Source organism: Marmota marmota, unplaced genomic scaffold (assembly GCF_001458135.2).
Source record: "Marmota marmota marmota unplaced genomic scaffold, marMar, whole genome shotgun sequence".
Lineage (NCBI taxonomy): Eukaryota > Metazoa > Chordata > Mammalia > Rodentia > Sciuridae > Marmota > Marmota marmota.
Genome location: NW_026000005.1, coordinates 1,404,158 through 1,420,917, shown reverse-complemented (window position 1 = coordinate 1,420,917; position 16,760 = coordinate 1,404,158). Strand labels below are relative to the sequence as shown.

At 35.7% G+C, this 16,760-nt stretch overlaps 1 protein-coding gene across 2 annotated transcripts in view; it reads left to right on the top strand.

Annotated features, from left to right (window-relative positions):
- Sestd1 (SEC14 and spectrin domain containing 1) overlaps positions 1-11,468 on the top strand; it is a 119,982-nt gene extending 108,514 nt beyond the window's left edge. For both annotated transcript variants that reach the window (XM_015481111.2, XM_048808100.1), the window contains 2 exons: positions 886-1,007; positions 3,751-11,468. In XM_015481111.2, coding sequence (XP_015336597.2) covers positions 886-1,007; positions 3,751-3,880 — 252 coding nt within the window. In that variant the 3' untranslated portion in view covers positions 3,881-11,468. The remainder of the gene's footprint in view (positions 1-885; positions 1,008-3,750) is intronic.
- The last annotated feature ends 5,292 nt before the right edge of the window (positions 11,469-16,760 follow it).

The following is a 16,760-nucleotide window of genomic DNA, read 5'->3' as shown; positions in this document are numbered from 1 at the left end:
CAGTTGTTGCAAGAGTTAAGCCATCTTTGTTTTCTTCTCTCTCCCCCAGAAGTTTGTATTTTTTTTCTTGTAATTAAATTTAAATGGTGTAACTCAGAGGAGAAAAAAAAGAATAGCATGTCTTCAAGGGTGTTAAAGCTTCCTAAATTTGAGTGAAAAGCAGTAAATTCAGCAGATGAGTTACTAAAGTGCCTGCCTATCTCTTCTCATCAATTACATGTTTGTGCTCTAAGTATATGTTGCTTCAAATTCTTATTTAGCGGCCCACACCTGTAATCCCAGTGGCTCAGGAGGCTGAAGCAGAAGGATCATGGGTTCAAAGCCAGCCTCAGCAAAAGTGAGACCCTAAGCAACTCAGTGAGACCCTGTCTCTAAATAAAATACAAAATAGGGCTGGAGATGTGACTCAGTGGCTGAGTGCCCCTGAGTTCAATCCCTGGTACCCGCCCCTCCAAAAAATTTATATTTAATTTCTGAAGTCTATGAGCTTCCTAAGGACAGACAGATTGTATCATTCATTCACATACCAAGATGCTAAATAAACATACAGTAAAAGTTTTTAAGAAATGGTTGCCTATTGAGTGAGAAAATACTTCTTAAGCACAGGTCAAACTTATTTTCCAAATAGTAGTCTACTTATTTTTTCTTGAAAATCACCATAGACCATTTTGTACTCTAATTATATATTATTAGTAGGGATTATATATTTCATTTTTATTAGAATTTCTTGAGCCATTTTTACTAGTAATAATTCAGCTTTGAACAGTGATGTACATGAAGATGCTACGAATAAAACAAAAACCACCTTTTCCACTTACTTCATTTGCATGAACTTGATTTCCTTTTTTTGTCTCTTGATTGAGGTTGCCCTTTTGTTTGTTGCAGATTTTACAAGACTGTCCGGAAGAGCCTGAAGCTATTAATGATGAGGAGCAATTTGATGAAATTGAAGCAGTTGGGAAATCACTTTTGGATAGATTAACTGTTCCTGTAGTTTATCCTGATGGGTATGGTGCATGCTTTCATATAATTTTATCTTTTCTTTTTTGTTGTTGTTGTAGGTGAACACAATATCTTTATTTTACTTATTTATTTTTACGTGGTGCTGAGGATTGAACCCAGTGCCTCACACTTGATAGGAAAGTGCTCTATCATTGAGCTATAACACCAGCTTGGAAAAATCTATTCTTTAAAAAGTAAAGAAAATTAAGTTTGGTTCACATCTTCAATTGGTTTAAACTGAAAAAAAATCCAAGCTTAGCTGTTAGCAGAACTCACAGTTGGTGCTTGCTGACATCAGATGTGTTTCTTCTTGACAGCTTGTTGTAGAAAGACCATTGCTGACTAGACTGAGGCCCATGGTTTTAGCTTGGCTGTGAGGACAGGAGCAGTGTGACTTTGGGCTTCATTTAGGAAAGGGAAGGCATGGGAAAAGGACTGATGTTTAGTGAGCTTGAGTTAAACTCTTCACGTTCACAGACAGTGCCAAGGCCTGTATCATTATTCCTGATTTAGAAATGAAGAGACTAAGACTGTGAAAGATTAATTAGGCATCTGTGTGTTGGAGTTAGGATATGCTCTCAGGTGTGTGGGATTCCAAACCCATTCTCTTTTCACCGTTCTATATGGCATCCTAATTTTTTCGTGTGTAAAATGATGGCATCCTGATTCTGACATGCTGTTTCATTTCAAATGGTCCAGAATAATTAAGAATAATTAATAATCTGATGCAAAATAAATGGGCCAGTAAAAGACTCAGAAGGAACTTCCTCCCTGGTGATCTAGACTTTCTCAATCAAAGTAATTTAGAGGTAGTCCAGAGGATATTTAATTCAAATGATACAGAAACCAAACCATCAAATGAAAGTTCAAGTGTCCTTACTTTGTGTTAGAGTGTGTTGGAGGCGAGTGCAGACTCTGGTACCAGGGATCCTGGGCTCCACCTCTTACCAGCAGTGACAACTTGGGCAAGGTACTCCACTTCTTAGTGCCTCAGTTCCCTCATCTGAAAACAGGATGGGACAATTGTGCTTCTTCATATTATAGGAGCAGTGGTGTTCTCTGCTATTAAATGTGTGGAAGTATTCAAAACAGACATGAGACATAGTAAGCTATTGCTGTGTCATGAACTTCTGGTAATAATTGGAGATTGATATTTAAAAGATACTATTTCATTACCTTGAAAGAAGATTATACATGATGTATACTTAATCTCTAGTCATACTAAACTTGCACTATCTGAAGTCATATTACACATCTGTAATAAAAGAGAACAAAATTCAGCTAGTAATAGTATTGTAGGGGTGATTCTGGCTCTTCTGTGCCAGGGACCCTCACCCCTCTCCTGCATTCCCAGTTGTCACAGTCAGTTATCACACTTCTTGGGTCAGTTAGGAGCATCTGCCCTTGGTGATTTTACTTGGACTTCTCTTCCTGTGTTCCATGGGTAGCCCAGATGTCATTTCTTCTTAAGATAAAAGAAAAGAACTGTATATTCAAATTTCACAAGCACTCACTTTTAATACTTGTGGTTGTTATTTTATTCCATTTTATATTCATATATATCCATGCATATGTGTATACATTTATATATGCATTTATATATTGGTATATGGTATTTTGTTACACTAAATATGTCTCTCAAATGATATCAGTTGTATTTTCCATAATTACTAATACAATAATAATAATCTGTTTTTGTTATGCAAAGTTTGTATGACAGATTATTCAGATTTATCTTTTAAATAAATTGTCCTGGTAAAATAAAAGCAATTAATGGTCTTTCTGGATTTCCCCCACTGCCCCCCAAATCCTGATTTATTTTTTTCCCCATTGTGTGACCTTGGTTAAATCATTCTAGGCCTTTTTTTAAATTTTATTCATTTGATGGTGCTGGGAATGAGACCCAGGGCCTCACATATCCTGTGCATACATTCTATCACTGAACTTGACTCCCAGCCCTAAGCCTTAATTTTTTGATCTAAAAAACAGAGGTTAACCAGGAATTTCCAAAAACCCTTCAAGCTCTGACTCTGAATGTAGTATCTTTGCAAATAATAGAAAATGAAATTACTTTTGTCTATTAATGTACCAAACCATGTCTTTATATTTTTTTGTGTGAGTGTATGTGTGCTAGAGATTGAACTTAGGGCTGGTGCATGCTAGACAAGTGCTTTACCATTGAGCTACATTTCCAGCCCTTTTAAAATTTTGCTAAGTTGCCCAGGCTGGCCTTGAACTTGCAATTCACCTGCCTTAGCTCCTTTAAGTAGCAGAGATTACCACTACTCGAAGGAGCTGTTTGACCTTACCTGGCTCCAAACCATATTTTAATATCAAAAATAATTCTTTACTTGCCTGCTTTATTCAATAATTGCTGTATGCAGCTCTTAGCATGCAAGTACAGATTTTACATTGGTGTTTGCTTATGGACCCAGAACTGAAAGGCAGAATATTGCCAGTGTTGCTTCATTTGTTTTATTGACTATCATAAGTATAAATGATATAACATTTATTTATATTTAAAATTTAACTCATCATGTCTTAACATATTTTTTTGCTGTTTAAAAAGTATTTTTCCTATAGCATTACCCTCAAGAGATAAACATTTTGGACTGTGAATGAAATAATTTCTACCCAGAGGTCATATTATATAGACTCTTCTTAATGGCATTCCCCCCCCCCCTTGCATGTGCTGCACTTAAATGAATTTGTATTAATCTGGAATTTTTCTGTGTGTTTTGATTTTAGAACCGAACAATATTTTGGGAGTCCAAGTGACATGGCTTCTGCTGCAGAGCACATCAGAGACAGGATGAAACTAGTTAGTCTCAAAAGGCAGCAGCTGAGACATCCTGAAATGGTGACCACAGAGAGCTAATAGCTACCAGCGTCCCACAGACCTACAGTTCACATTCCCGCATGTTGTCGGCATTCTGCAGCATTAGCCACAGTCCATTAAGACACATCTCACAGCAGGATAAGCCTCATTTCTTCCCACAACACGTTTCTCTCTACATGCTAACACCTCGCAACTACCAAGGCATAATTATTTAATATGCTTTGAGATCATAGACTCCAGGTATCTTAAAAGAAGGAAACTGTAAACATTGCACTGAAATCTTGCTTTCAAGCTTTACATGACCTGTCAGTTTGTAGATGAACAACTGATAATAAGCTTTGAATGGTGCTAATAAGAGTTTAGGAATTCTCCTTATAAAAAATGGTCGCCCTTCCTCCCCAGGTGTTTAGTAAATTTAGACTGTAGTTAAACTATCATTAGTAGATTTTGGCATCCTCAAAATTTTACTTTGTAATTCTTTAAGATTGATTATTTTTATTGTGTCAATATGAAGAACATCGTTCAGATCTTTGATATATCATATTCATTAAAAACATTTTCCTATTTGTATTGATAATGTATTAAAAGTTGTTTGTGCTTAATAAAAGGCTTCTTTAAACATCTTATTTAATTTGGTAGTTATATCCTATTTTCAGACATGAGTGCCTTATCAAAAAGGGCATTCTTAGGACTGTGAGGATGGTTTAATAATTGTTTTTTCAAGGTTGTTGCATGTATTTTAGCCAGAAAATTCATATGTATGCATGTGTATATAATAAGTAAGCATGTTTTATCATGAAAAATAATTGTGAAGAATAATTTAGATCTTTAAGAACTTATTAATAATGGGATACTATTTCAGAGTTTTCTTTTCTTCAACTTCAAAAATTTTATCCAAATTATTAACTATCCTGAAGATATTTTGTCTTTGGGAGAGGAGGGCTGAGGAAGAAGGCATACATAATTACTTCAGTGTAATCCTTTATATCAAAGTAATCTTTCTGGAACTAAAATAGTAATTGTTAATAAAATTTAATTTCTCATGACAGACTAGAGGCAAAATCATTTCTGAAGTAGTCTAATAACAAAAACCATACGACTCCTTTAGAAATAAAATTTATCACAAAATGATAGTGTTTTTACATTTGTATTAAGTTTAAATTGTAAAATGCATATAATTTAATTTTTGTGTTAATTTTTATGCCAGAAGATTTTTTAAAGATGAAAAATAATTTTTTAGACTTGTGATCAGTACAACATTATGCAAAGAATTATGTGCTGGTTCCTTTTCATGATCCACAAACAAGTTCATGTATCTCTGATGCAAAAACCTCCCTCTGAACCTGCTGGTTTCTCCAGCCTTCTTCACTGCCAGACTTCTTGAAGAAGTCCATATCCCTTGCCCTACATCGTCATTTCTCCTTGCAGAGCACCTTGCAGTCTGGTTTCACACAGCACTCTAATGCCTTTTGAAAATCAGGAATGGTTTTCCACCTACTGAGCTGAGTGTTGTTTTTTTCTCAGCCGGCATCTCTAACCCTTCCATTTATAAAATTGAGCAACCTTTCCTAGGCAGCATCTCCTCCCTCGAAGATGCTATCCTCTGCCATAACTGTGAGTACAGTCACATAATTCATCTTTAAAATGTGTACTAACCATGTGTGCTCTTAGATTCTGTCCTCAGAATGCTTGTGGCTCTTCTTTAGGTATCTCCTCTTTAGGGTTTCTGTTTTATCACAGCATCGTGCATCACATATCTGGTCCAAAACACTAGACTTGTTCTTTCAACTGCCTGCTTAACATTTCAGCCCAGAGGAAGGATTTCTCCTACTGCTCACCCTGTCCTCCTGGCATAATTTTGTTAGTTAATGGTGCAGCCCTTTATCCTAGTCAAACATGCCAGATAATCTGGGGCAAAATTCAACTGTTCCTTCTTGTCTTATGCTACCACTGCTTCTGAGAACATCAAGGAAGTTCTTTCTGTACTTGATAATCCTCTCAGCTTTTTAGGGCTTTACTCCTATTAATATGAACTTTTGTGATTCTTCTTTTGGTCTTCCTGATGGTGCTAGCCACATTCTACACTTCTATGTAATATTCTGCTACATTATAAGCTCTTTTGAGGGAAAGATCTTGTCCCACTAGTTCAGTTCCCAGGGTTTGACTCACATGAAATAGTTGTTTACTCCTACATGGGTTCCGTTTTAATCACTGAAAATAATCCCTTTCATATTTCAACCTGAAGTTTGTTTTCAGCATACTCATTTCCTAACGTTAAGACTGAGGAGTACCTCACCTTGCAAGGAAGTCATTTGGTATTTTATATATTTAGTTGTGTAGCTACTTCAGATATTTAGTAGGTTCATCATCTTCTACTAAATTTCAGAGTTGTTAGAATTTTTTTATTAAGACTTTCTTAAAAGAAGAACTGATTTGTTAGTATTTAGACCATCAACTCACAGATTCAAAATTGCCATTTTTTATATATTTTAAACTCTCCTGCCCACAAAAAGAGTATAGTAAGACAAAAGTTGGAAATGTTATTTGTAATTTGAATATTTCACATAAGCTAGATATACTTTTAGCAAAAATAAATACCGTTGTTCTTCATTTGTAAATTTGCTGCTATTTTCTATATATGTTTCTGTACATACTCATAGAGTTACAAATGAAAGCCCAACAGTGCCCAGATATGATTTTTTTCATGTGGTCATAGTTCACTTACAGCGCATGTGAAGGAAGCAGCTACAGACTGGAATCACAAGCCCTTTGTGTGTAGTAGATGAACATTGCCCTGCAAATGTAACTGAAAAAGAACCAATTATTTCTCATGGTACATGCCACAACTTCCCATGTTACTTTAGCCCTGCTCAGGGAATTACTATAATGTTGGTTGGGATAGTTTTGTTATGTATTTTGTCTTTGGGTTTGAAGGATTTATTTTTTTTCTCTTGCTTTCTGATTGTGTATTTGCTACGGTGTGAACTCAATATATAAAGACATTTTAATACCTATTCTTTATTCACGTCTAACCCAGCAGGGTTATCAGATAAAGATGACACCTTCGTTTCTGATCCACTTTGCTTTGTTCCCAGTCCTTGTTGTTGGTGACCTTATTCTTCTAGGGTGGCTCATTGATGGCATTGGTGAAACTGCGTGTGTAGTCTTGCCAGCTGGGAAACTAATGGTAGATCTAGGCTTCATGACCAGATAGAAGATTGGGTATGTCTCTCACTTAAAGGGATTTATACTGGCTATTGCATCTGATGTTATTTAGTCTTAGTGTGTTTTTTGCTTCATTACCTTGTCAGTTGCTGTATGGTGTGCTATTCAGTTTATCATTGTTGTTACTAGGGTCACACTCCTTAATGTGAGTATGACAGTGGGTTACTTTTACTACAGTGCTAAGCAAACCACATTTTCTGATCGAAAACCTTTATAATCAGTGGTATGATTGGTATGATAGTGAGGTGAGTTGAGTCTGTCCCACTGTGCAGTGTACATCTGAAGAGCTAATTCAGTGTTTTCTACTATACCTAAGTTGCCTGCCAGTAGAGATTGGCTGCTGGTGTGCACTTCTCCCATCCTCCCATCTACCCAAAGTGCACAGAAGCCTAAGAAGAGTAACCTGGTTACTAAAAACTGAACATACTTATGGCTGCTAAAGCCCTCCATGTCTAGTCTATAGAGAATAGCATAGGCGAAAACAAACACCAATAAGTATATCGTAACCAGTGACTAAGATTTGTATGATTATGGTATCTTCACTTAAGCCCTTAAATGAAAGTTCTCTAGGATCAAAAAGATGGGCTGAACATGACTGAACAGTTAATCGAATTGTTAAACTTAGCAATGTTAACTTTCAGTTCTAGAAATAAACACATCTCAGTTGGGAGTAGAAAATATTCTGCTTGTTTGATGCCAACGAATACCTTGATGAGACAAAATAAGAATAAATTTAACAATTGACATTACTTGGCTTTAGTGTGTGCCCCAGAAAAATCTAGGTTTAGCTAAGAAACAAAGATAATGGAAGAACTGTAGAGGAATTATCATAAAAGCTAAACTAAGAATTATAGTGCATATAATGGAAAGAGTTTGGAGTTTGAAAACTTGGCTTCAAAAACTGGCATTGCCATGTACTGTGACCTTGGTATTAAATCAGCAAATTTCTTTGGAACTGTAAAAGTTACACAAAATGGAAATTGTTATTGCTTTAATTATCTCTTCAGAAGAGAAAATAGAGTATCCTTTAATCTTGTTCTGTCTCAGATGATAAGCATGAGATGGCAGGGGGAACAGCATGCTGTTCATGTTTACCCCCTTAGCTCCATTCCTGTTTCACTAGTGTGCAAGGAAAATATGCATTCAGAATTCTATCTGTGAAATATTAAGGTGAAGTTGGTGAGTACATGGTAAGGCTTTAAACTGACCAACTCACTGTTGAGGGGGAAGATGATGTCACAAGAAGATGGAAGACTAGTGATGAGTATTGTTTATTTTGAGGTTGACAGGGCATGACATGACTCCATTAATAAACCCAAGGAAAAGAAAGCCATACTTGGATTGTCTCTTAATAAATCACCCGCTTGTAGAAACTAGTAGAACATAAATCTGTTGAGGTATTTATAAAGTATTCCAATAATGAGTTAAGAAAACACAATTTGAGACACCAATAGTGTTATTGGTGGTTATGGTTGGAGAAGAGCTTCCTCGGCAAATGCAGGTTGTGATGATAAACAGAAAAAGATTGTTCTTCTACCAGAGATTTAGAACTGAGGGTGTTGCATGACTTAGCATACATAAATACAGCAGAGGTTTTAAGATGGAAAATGATTCATGGATATGATGCCAAATATGACTCAATATCACAGCAGTAGTTTAAAGCAAACTTGAAAGCCTGAGAATAAACACTAGTCCTATACATCAAGTAAAAGCAGAACCTGTACTAGGACGTGAAGAACTTTGAGATCAAAAGAAAGCCAGAACTCTAAATATTATGACATCCAGTGAGTGCACTTTTTGAAGAATCAGATTATTTTTGTGAGAAGTCTATGAGGCAATATGAAACATATAATTCCTATATGTCATAATATAGGAATTCTTAGTTCTTAACATAGAACTAAAAATAGTTGTGAAGTCCATATATTGAGAGCCGTGTTTTGAGGGATTTTAAGTCAGGCATGTGGAAAACTATTTCTGACAAAAGGGCTCTTGAACTCTGGAAGCCACTTCTAAGTAAATCTTAAGGAAGTAACTTTAAAGTATTTACAGGTTGAATGCCACGTCTTCAGGGTGTCCAAATGTGTGTCTCACTTAGATATAGAAGGGTGATCAAGGTGTCCCTCCACTGAGAATATAGTGGCCCATTCACTATTTGATGCTGGGGATTGAACCCAGGGGCACTTAAACATGGAGCCCCTATCCCCGGCCCATTTTTTGTTGTTGTTGTTGTTGTTGTTGTTTGTTTTGAGACAGTGTCTCAGTAAGTTTCTTAGGGCCTTTTAAGTGGCTGGGGCTGGCTTTGAACTTAAAATCCTCCTGCCCCAGCCTCCCAGCTGTTGGGATTACAGGCATGTGCAGAAATGAGATGGTGCCTGGCGCGTAACACCTTTTTTATTATAGTTACCCCAATTCTTTAGTTTTTAAGGTAGGGTAAAAACAAGAATGTTTCTTCATCTTGGTTTTTGGCATCAGTCTTCACAGCCAACAGATTTGCTCACAGTATGCCATCAAGATGTGTTTTTTCCGAAAGTGTGAGAGGATCGAAATATCACTTAGGCAATTTTGAACCAGAGTAAATTTGAGAAGCGATCACTGACCTCATGCTCTGGGATGTCCTTTCTCAAGCACTTAGGAGAAACTTGATTCTAAATTTACATTTAATAGAAGAATTTAGTAATCATATACTGTCATGAGATCAATAATGAAGTTCTCACGAGCATCTTTTGGTTTTAAAAAATTGCACCCTATGTTTCATAACTTTTTAAATAAAAATTTTCAACTGTGTAACAAAAATGTTAAAATAATTTTATGGTGTTCTTAGCTCCCAAATGCTAATTTGCATTAACTCTCTTTGTTTTATCACAGAATTATCCGTACCTCAGTTCATCAATCCATGTTATTTTTTTTGATGCATTTTAAATTGCAGACATCTGAACACTTCTAAATACTTTAGCATACATATCATTAGGATTCAGTATTTGCTCCCATTTTTCTTTTGATGTAAAATTAGCATACAGTGATATGCAAAAGACTTATATTTGCATCGCCTGGTTTTTGGCAAATGCATACTGTGCTATCAAGATATAGAATTATCACCATCCTAGAAAGTTCCCAGATGGTCCTTTTCCAGTCAATCCCTGTCCCCTCACCTGACCCTTAAAGGCAACCACTGTTCTTTTTTCTACCAGATTTCCTGTTTTTGTAAATAAAATCACACATGTACTGTTTTCTACAAGGCTTCTTCACCATAATGTTTGGGAGATTTCTCAATGTGTCTGGGTATTTCTAGTTTATTCCTTTTAGTTGCTGAGTAGTATTCCATTCATTGTATATTGCGGTTGATTTATCCAGTTTCCTATTGGCTACCTGGGCTATTTCCAGGGTTGTCAATTATAAATAAGCTGCTATGATCAATCTTATATATGTCTATGTGAACATAGGTTTTCGTTTTCTCTTGTGTAGATACCTAGGAATAGAACTGCTGGATCATAGGGTAGTTTAAAAAGAAACTCTACCTTTTTCCAATGCAATTGTTCTGTGCTCTGGATTTTATATTTTAGGTGTGTAGAAAGGTAAACTATTTTTATGATCCACATTGAATATTAGGAGATGTAGGTTTGGGGGTAGAAATGACATTGTTCATTGTTAAATTTGACAATTAGTGTCATTTGAGGGAAGCAAAGACCTATCTGCCCAAAACAACTCCTTGAGAGGTTCCTATACCTGAAACTTTAGCATTAATTTCATTCTTTGAAAGGTTAAACCCCAAGAATGGTGATATATTAGCTACAAGAAAGAGCATTGGTTTTTTTTTTATGTTACTAACTTTTGCCACCCGTTTTCAGTAAGTAAAATATGACTCTCATCATTGAACAGAAAAGACCATTTTTGTGGTGATGGTGGAGTGGGTAGTAAAATGTATGTGTACTACTCGGTCAGTCTCAGGTCCAGCAATGTGAGAGAGCCCCCGGAACTCCCTGTGACGGAAGTCACCCAGTGGTAGTCAGGAAAGCAGAAAACGGGATGGGAAGAATTCTACCTCACAGTTTTGCATAGGGGATAGCTATGCTTTTGCAGGACATTTTAGCCTTTAAAACCATATTTTCAATATTGTGTTTATATTCAGTACTACCCAGCTGTGGTTATTTCACACTCTGGTGACTTTCTTATCCACTGTGTTTTATCTTTCCTGCCCGTTCTATTACATAGAGCATTTACCTGTATTAGCCTGTAAAATTATAATCGTATGTATGTTTCCAGTGCCCATGTTCAAAGATATTTGTGTATGGTTTATCTGATCTTTCCTATTAGATTTGTAAAGGCTGGGAATTTTGGCTTCTACTGTAAATCCTTATAATGCTCCACACATTGTAAATATGCAATAAAATGTTAAGAACTATAATGGCAGTGGATTTTGATATGTATTTCCTTGATATGTTGTCACTCTAAACAATAAGTTTGATTGCTGTTAATAAAGATTGTTCATAATATCTAGGGAAAATTAAATCACCCTGGTCTCTGCAACATTCTGATGAATTATGCTTTTTTGAATCTATTCAAATTATTTCTTGCAAAACTAAATTTTTTTTCTAACAGTGTTTTCTAAGATCTTTGACTAGAAACTGTAACATTTATTGTGAGATAATTTGGAATTTCAGAAGATGGAAGCTTCCCCTTCCTTCTCCAACAGCCCCAAACCCACCTTCCCTCAGGCTTGACACAGAAATTCAGTGCTTTCTTCAAGTCCTGCATTGTCAAAAATAGGTAGGTTGTCACAATAAGTAGTGCTTAAATATTTTCTCTGTTCCTATCCAACCCCCGCCCCAGCCCTGTGCTGGTGATAGAACTTAGAACCTCATGTCTGATAAGCAGGTAATCTACCCCTGAGCTACATCCCCAGTCCAAGAAGTTAGTTTTTAAGATATAAAAGTGTGTGTGTATATTTGGCTATGGAGAAAGCATATTAGAACAAAGTTAGCTATATCTAAAATAACAAGTTCATCATATTCTATAAATAGTGGTAGCTTCAGAATGGCTATGAGGAATTTTGAGTTGCTGAATTTTTGTTAAGTTAGCATAAAAAGTTAAGTACATTTGTGTGGTAATTTAACACAAGCAAAATATGTATATAAAAATAGTCTGTCTTTTATTTTTATTTTCATGTTATAAGTTAGTTACAATGTCCAGCACATTTCTCGATTTCCTATTATACATTTGACCTTGAGATATTGGTTAAAACAAAGATTGGGAGAAAATGTGAACAAGTCAATAGCAACTTTCAGTATTCCCATCTTTCTAATCCATGTTGTTCTTGTATTTAGAACATTCTCAGAATAGAATAGAAGTACTACTCTACTGATTGTCTACACACACAAACAGTTGCATCCATGGGAACATCCTATTCTTAATATCAGAACCAGGCTTTCCAGAATCTTCTCTTAGAATAAAAAACAATTATTAAAATACAATTGATTTCTTCAGCTACATTACAGATTAAGCCAGCTTCTTAGGATGACCTAGAAATCTAGCCAGCATTGACAATGGTACTGTGTTGCAAGTTGTGCACTAGGGACCTTCCAATAGAGTTTTAGAATATTTCCCATCCATTGTTCCCATTTATTGCTGCTTGGTTCCTAAGCAAATGTTTAGAGCCCATAGATACACAGATCTCTGGTACTTAAGACATGAACATAGATTGGTTTCCAAGGACCAACATAGTTCACTTGTAGCTCTATGTAGAACATGTATTCTACATCAGTGATGTCCAACCTCAATGTGCCTGTAAATCAACTCTCCAGTTGATCTACTAAAGTACAGGTTTTTGATTCAGTAAGTCTGGGGTGGGACCTGAGGTTCTGCATTATCAGCTAGGTTCTTGGTGTTGCTGATGCTTCCAGTCTGCAGGACACACTATTGCAAGCTTCTAGAGAATTCTTTATAAAAATTGATATATGGATTTTTCAAAGACATTATCCGATTTTTTTTCCCAGTGCTAGGGATGGAATCCAGGACCTCCTTCATGTAAGGCAAGTGCTCTACTGCAGAGCTACACCCAGCCTGAGCATCTTCTTCTAAACTAATTTCCCTGAGTAGAAAAAAAGCAGAAGGGGCATTTTGGGAAGTATTCCTAAGGACCTCAGAAATTAAACAGCTATGAAATTATCAAGTTCTGTAAGATAAACACATCCCACACATGGTAAATTTTATCAAATTAAAAACAGAGTAAAGCCTGAAATGGCATTTTCTACTATTATCACATGACTTGACTGATGGCTGTGGTCAACTGGAGAAAATTAATTCCTTTATGCTTTACAATTCTGCTTATGTATGAGAGTACTGAGTACTTCCTGTTGTAAAAACGTACCTTTGGTAATAAAGTTCAAAAAGTAAAAACTTTGCATAGTTCATCAGTGTGGGGAGCTTACAATTAATATATTATGCATTTCCTCTTTTTTATGTAAGAAGATTATACTACCATTCAACTTTATTTACTGCCTTTTACAGTTAGTAGTTATATCAAAAATTTTCCTTTATTAAAATTTCCTTCAGTGGAAGTCAATGATTCTCAAACATTTGATGATAAATAGGTACCATAATTTATTAGACTATTTGGCAAAAATTTTAGTTCTTTTCTTTCTTAATGGAATTGTAAGTAATGCTGTGCTGAATATCCTAAAATTTGCCTTTCTGACTGCATCTCTCCCTTGGGTTTTGGAGATGGCCATGTTGTTTTCCAGGTTAGGCTCCCATCAATATCTAGAGTGCCTATCTTTGTGCTCTTTCCAGCACAAAGTGCTATTTAAAATATATATATATATATATATATATTTGTTGTAGTTGGACACAATACCTTTATTTTATTTACTTTTATGTGGTGCTGAGGACTGAACCCAGTGCCTCGAGTGCTAGGCAAGTGCTCTACCACTGAGCCACAACCCCAGCCCACAAAGTACTATTAATAAACAAGCCTTTGCAAATTTTGGACAAACCAGTTTATATTTCTTTAACTTCCATTGAGGCTGAAAATGATGTAGCATTGTACTTCTTTGGTGACTTATCAGTTGTTATTTAGTTATTATTTTTACCTTTTCTTTTGGAGTCCTAGCATTTTCCTTGTTTGTTTGAAGAAGGTTTTTATATAATAGTAATAATAATCTATACTTGTAGCAAGTATTTTTCCTAGTTGACTATTTATTCTATCTTTTTTTTTTTTTTTTTTTTTTTTTTTTTTTTTTNAGACACATGTACTATCATTGGGCCATATTCCCAGTCCAACCTAGAATTTGATCTTTTAGTAGAGAAAGAGAAAAGATTTTAAGCTTTTCCCAAATACACTGCGGTCTCTGCAGAGATTCTAAATACTGTCCTCTCTCTCTTTTGCAAACGATTCATGTCCTAATTTATCACACTAAAGAAAAACATTTTTGAAAACCCTCCATATAGCAATTCTGAGACACCACAAGAATCAAAAGAAAGTCATTAATGCAGGAATATGTAAAATTTAACTTTTTAAAAATCTACACAGCAAAGTATGATAACACGATAAAGAATCTGACAGAGAATTACAGCTTCTGAAATATTTATTCTATCTTTATTACATTTAATGATCTTTGCACACTAATTTTGATGATGAATCCTATTAACCAGTCATCTTTTTTTCCCTTACATTGCTCTTAATGCTTAGAAAATCCTTCTTTTTTTAGCTTGTATTTTATTCCTCTTATTTCTCTTACACAGTTTTTTTTAACTGTGTTTACATTTAACTCATATCCAGAGTCAATTTTTGGTGGGTTGAATAAGGTAATGATATAATATGGATTTCTCCGAATATCAAATGTTCTTTTTTAAAAAATATTTTTCAGTTTCCGTTGGATACAATACCTTTATTTTATTTATTTATGTTTACATGGTGCTGAGGATGGAACCCAGGGCCTCATATGTGCTAGGTAAGCACTCTACTGCTAAGCCACAACCCCAGCCCCTCAAGAGTTCTTAATATCAATTACAGAATAATCACTGCCCCTCATGTATTTCTGGTGCTCTTTGAAACTATATGAGCTCTTCAGTCTTATGGGCCTGCTTTTGGGCCAACTGTTCTGTTGATCAGTCTGATTATTGTTTTGCTAGAATCCCACTGCTTACATTATTGCTTTAAAAATAAACAACAAAAATTTTTAAAATTTTCTTTTTTGTAACATTACATAGAAATGGCTCTTTCCTACTGAATGCTTTCTCTCTCTCTCTCTCTCTCTCTCTCTCTCTCTCTGTCTCTCTCTCTCTCTCTCTCTCTCTCTGTGTGTGTGTGTGTGTGTGTCATAGTAAATAAAGAAAACTCCATGAAGAATATAGATGTCAGCTTTAGGGAGTGAATAAAAAGGGTAATATACTTAGGGATGTTTGAGATAAGGGGAGGGAAGAAGCAGTATTTGTGGAGTTTGTTACCTGCACCGTACACAACATGGAACAAAACTGCAGAATGCAGAGAGGAAAAAATGCATGAGAAAAGAAGAACAGACAGTGTTAGAAAATAGCACAAAAACAAAGGGAAGGAGAAAATGGAGAAACAACTGAAGATCTGTGAGAAGGTAATGATTATTCAATTATTTATAGAGCATCTTTTCAAGTGCATATATTTACAGTAGCATATTTGCATATAAAATGCAAAAACACAAAACAAGGCCTAACCGATGGGAATAACAGACATGAAAAAACAAAATGACATATCAATATTGGTGAAAGAAGAAATAGAAACCTCAGACCCCAAACTAGCAAACCCCAACCAATTGTCTGTTGTGGTTGAATTGATGATCAAAGAATTTATAAGTGTAGAGTTTGCCTGGACTTTTCCTGAAATGGGTGCTGTATGTTTACTTTTTCAGTTTGATGAATTTGTACATATTTTTCTATAGTTATTCAAAATCAGATTTGCTTAAGCGTGACACACAAATTGAGACATAAGCTTTGGTTGTGTGATTTAGAACCAGTGGGTCAGCAATCCTATTTTGGATGTCATGTTGGCACAAGTTAAGCCATATTAGGATTGTGATTTTAGGTAAGTTATTTAACGTATCTAGGTCACTTTCCTCAATAAAATGAGGTTAATCATAGAAATTGTTTCTCTGATAATGAGGTAGTTTATACAATTTTTAGCAGGGTAGCTGGCACATGATCTGTGCCCATTTGCCTTTTTTTTTTTTTTCCCCTGAAAGCTTCTGGATACCACCGTGTCAGGGAAGGGACTTCTGTGTCTTCTTCCTGATGTTTCACTGGTGCTTAAATCAATGGTTGGTTCATTAGAAATGTTCAGTAAATATATGTTGAAAAAGAAAATGAGTATTTTTGTGGATTCTAAAATGCCATTAAGTTTTTGTTGTGTTTGGTTTTTGCTCATTTAGCTCATGTTAGGGGTTGATGCAGAAACTCCCTTTCTTCATGTTCAGATTCCTCTTTAAATCAGACTCACCTAGAAGGAGCCAGGCATTGTCCTCATCAACTCCTGCATTATTTCAAGAGCTTGCCCCTCATAGGGGTCTGGTTATCAACCAGGTAAGGAGGGCAGGGCATGGCAGGTGGAAAGTGCTCTGGCAGAGGAGACCCAAAGGGCACAGTAGGCGGGCACAAAAACAGTCCTCCCTAACTGTGCAATTCTCCATGAACTGGTTCTACTTTATTCTGCAAAATTTGCAAATCCAGA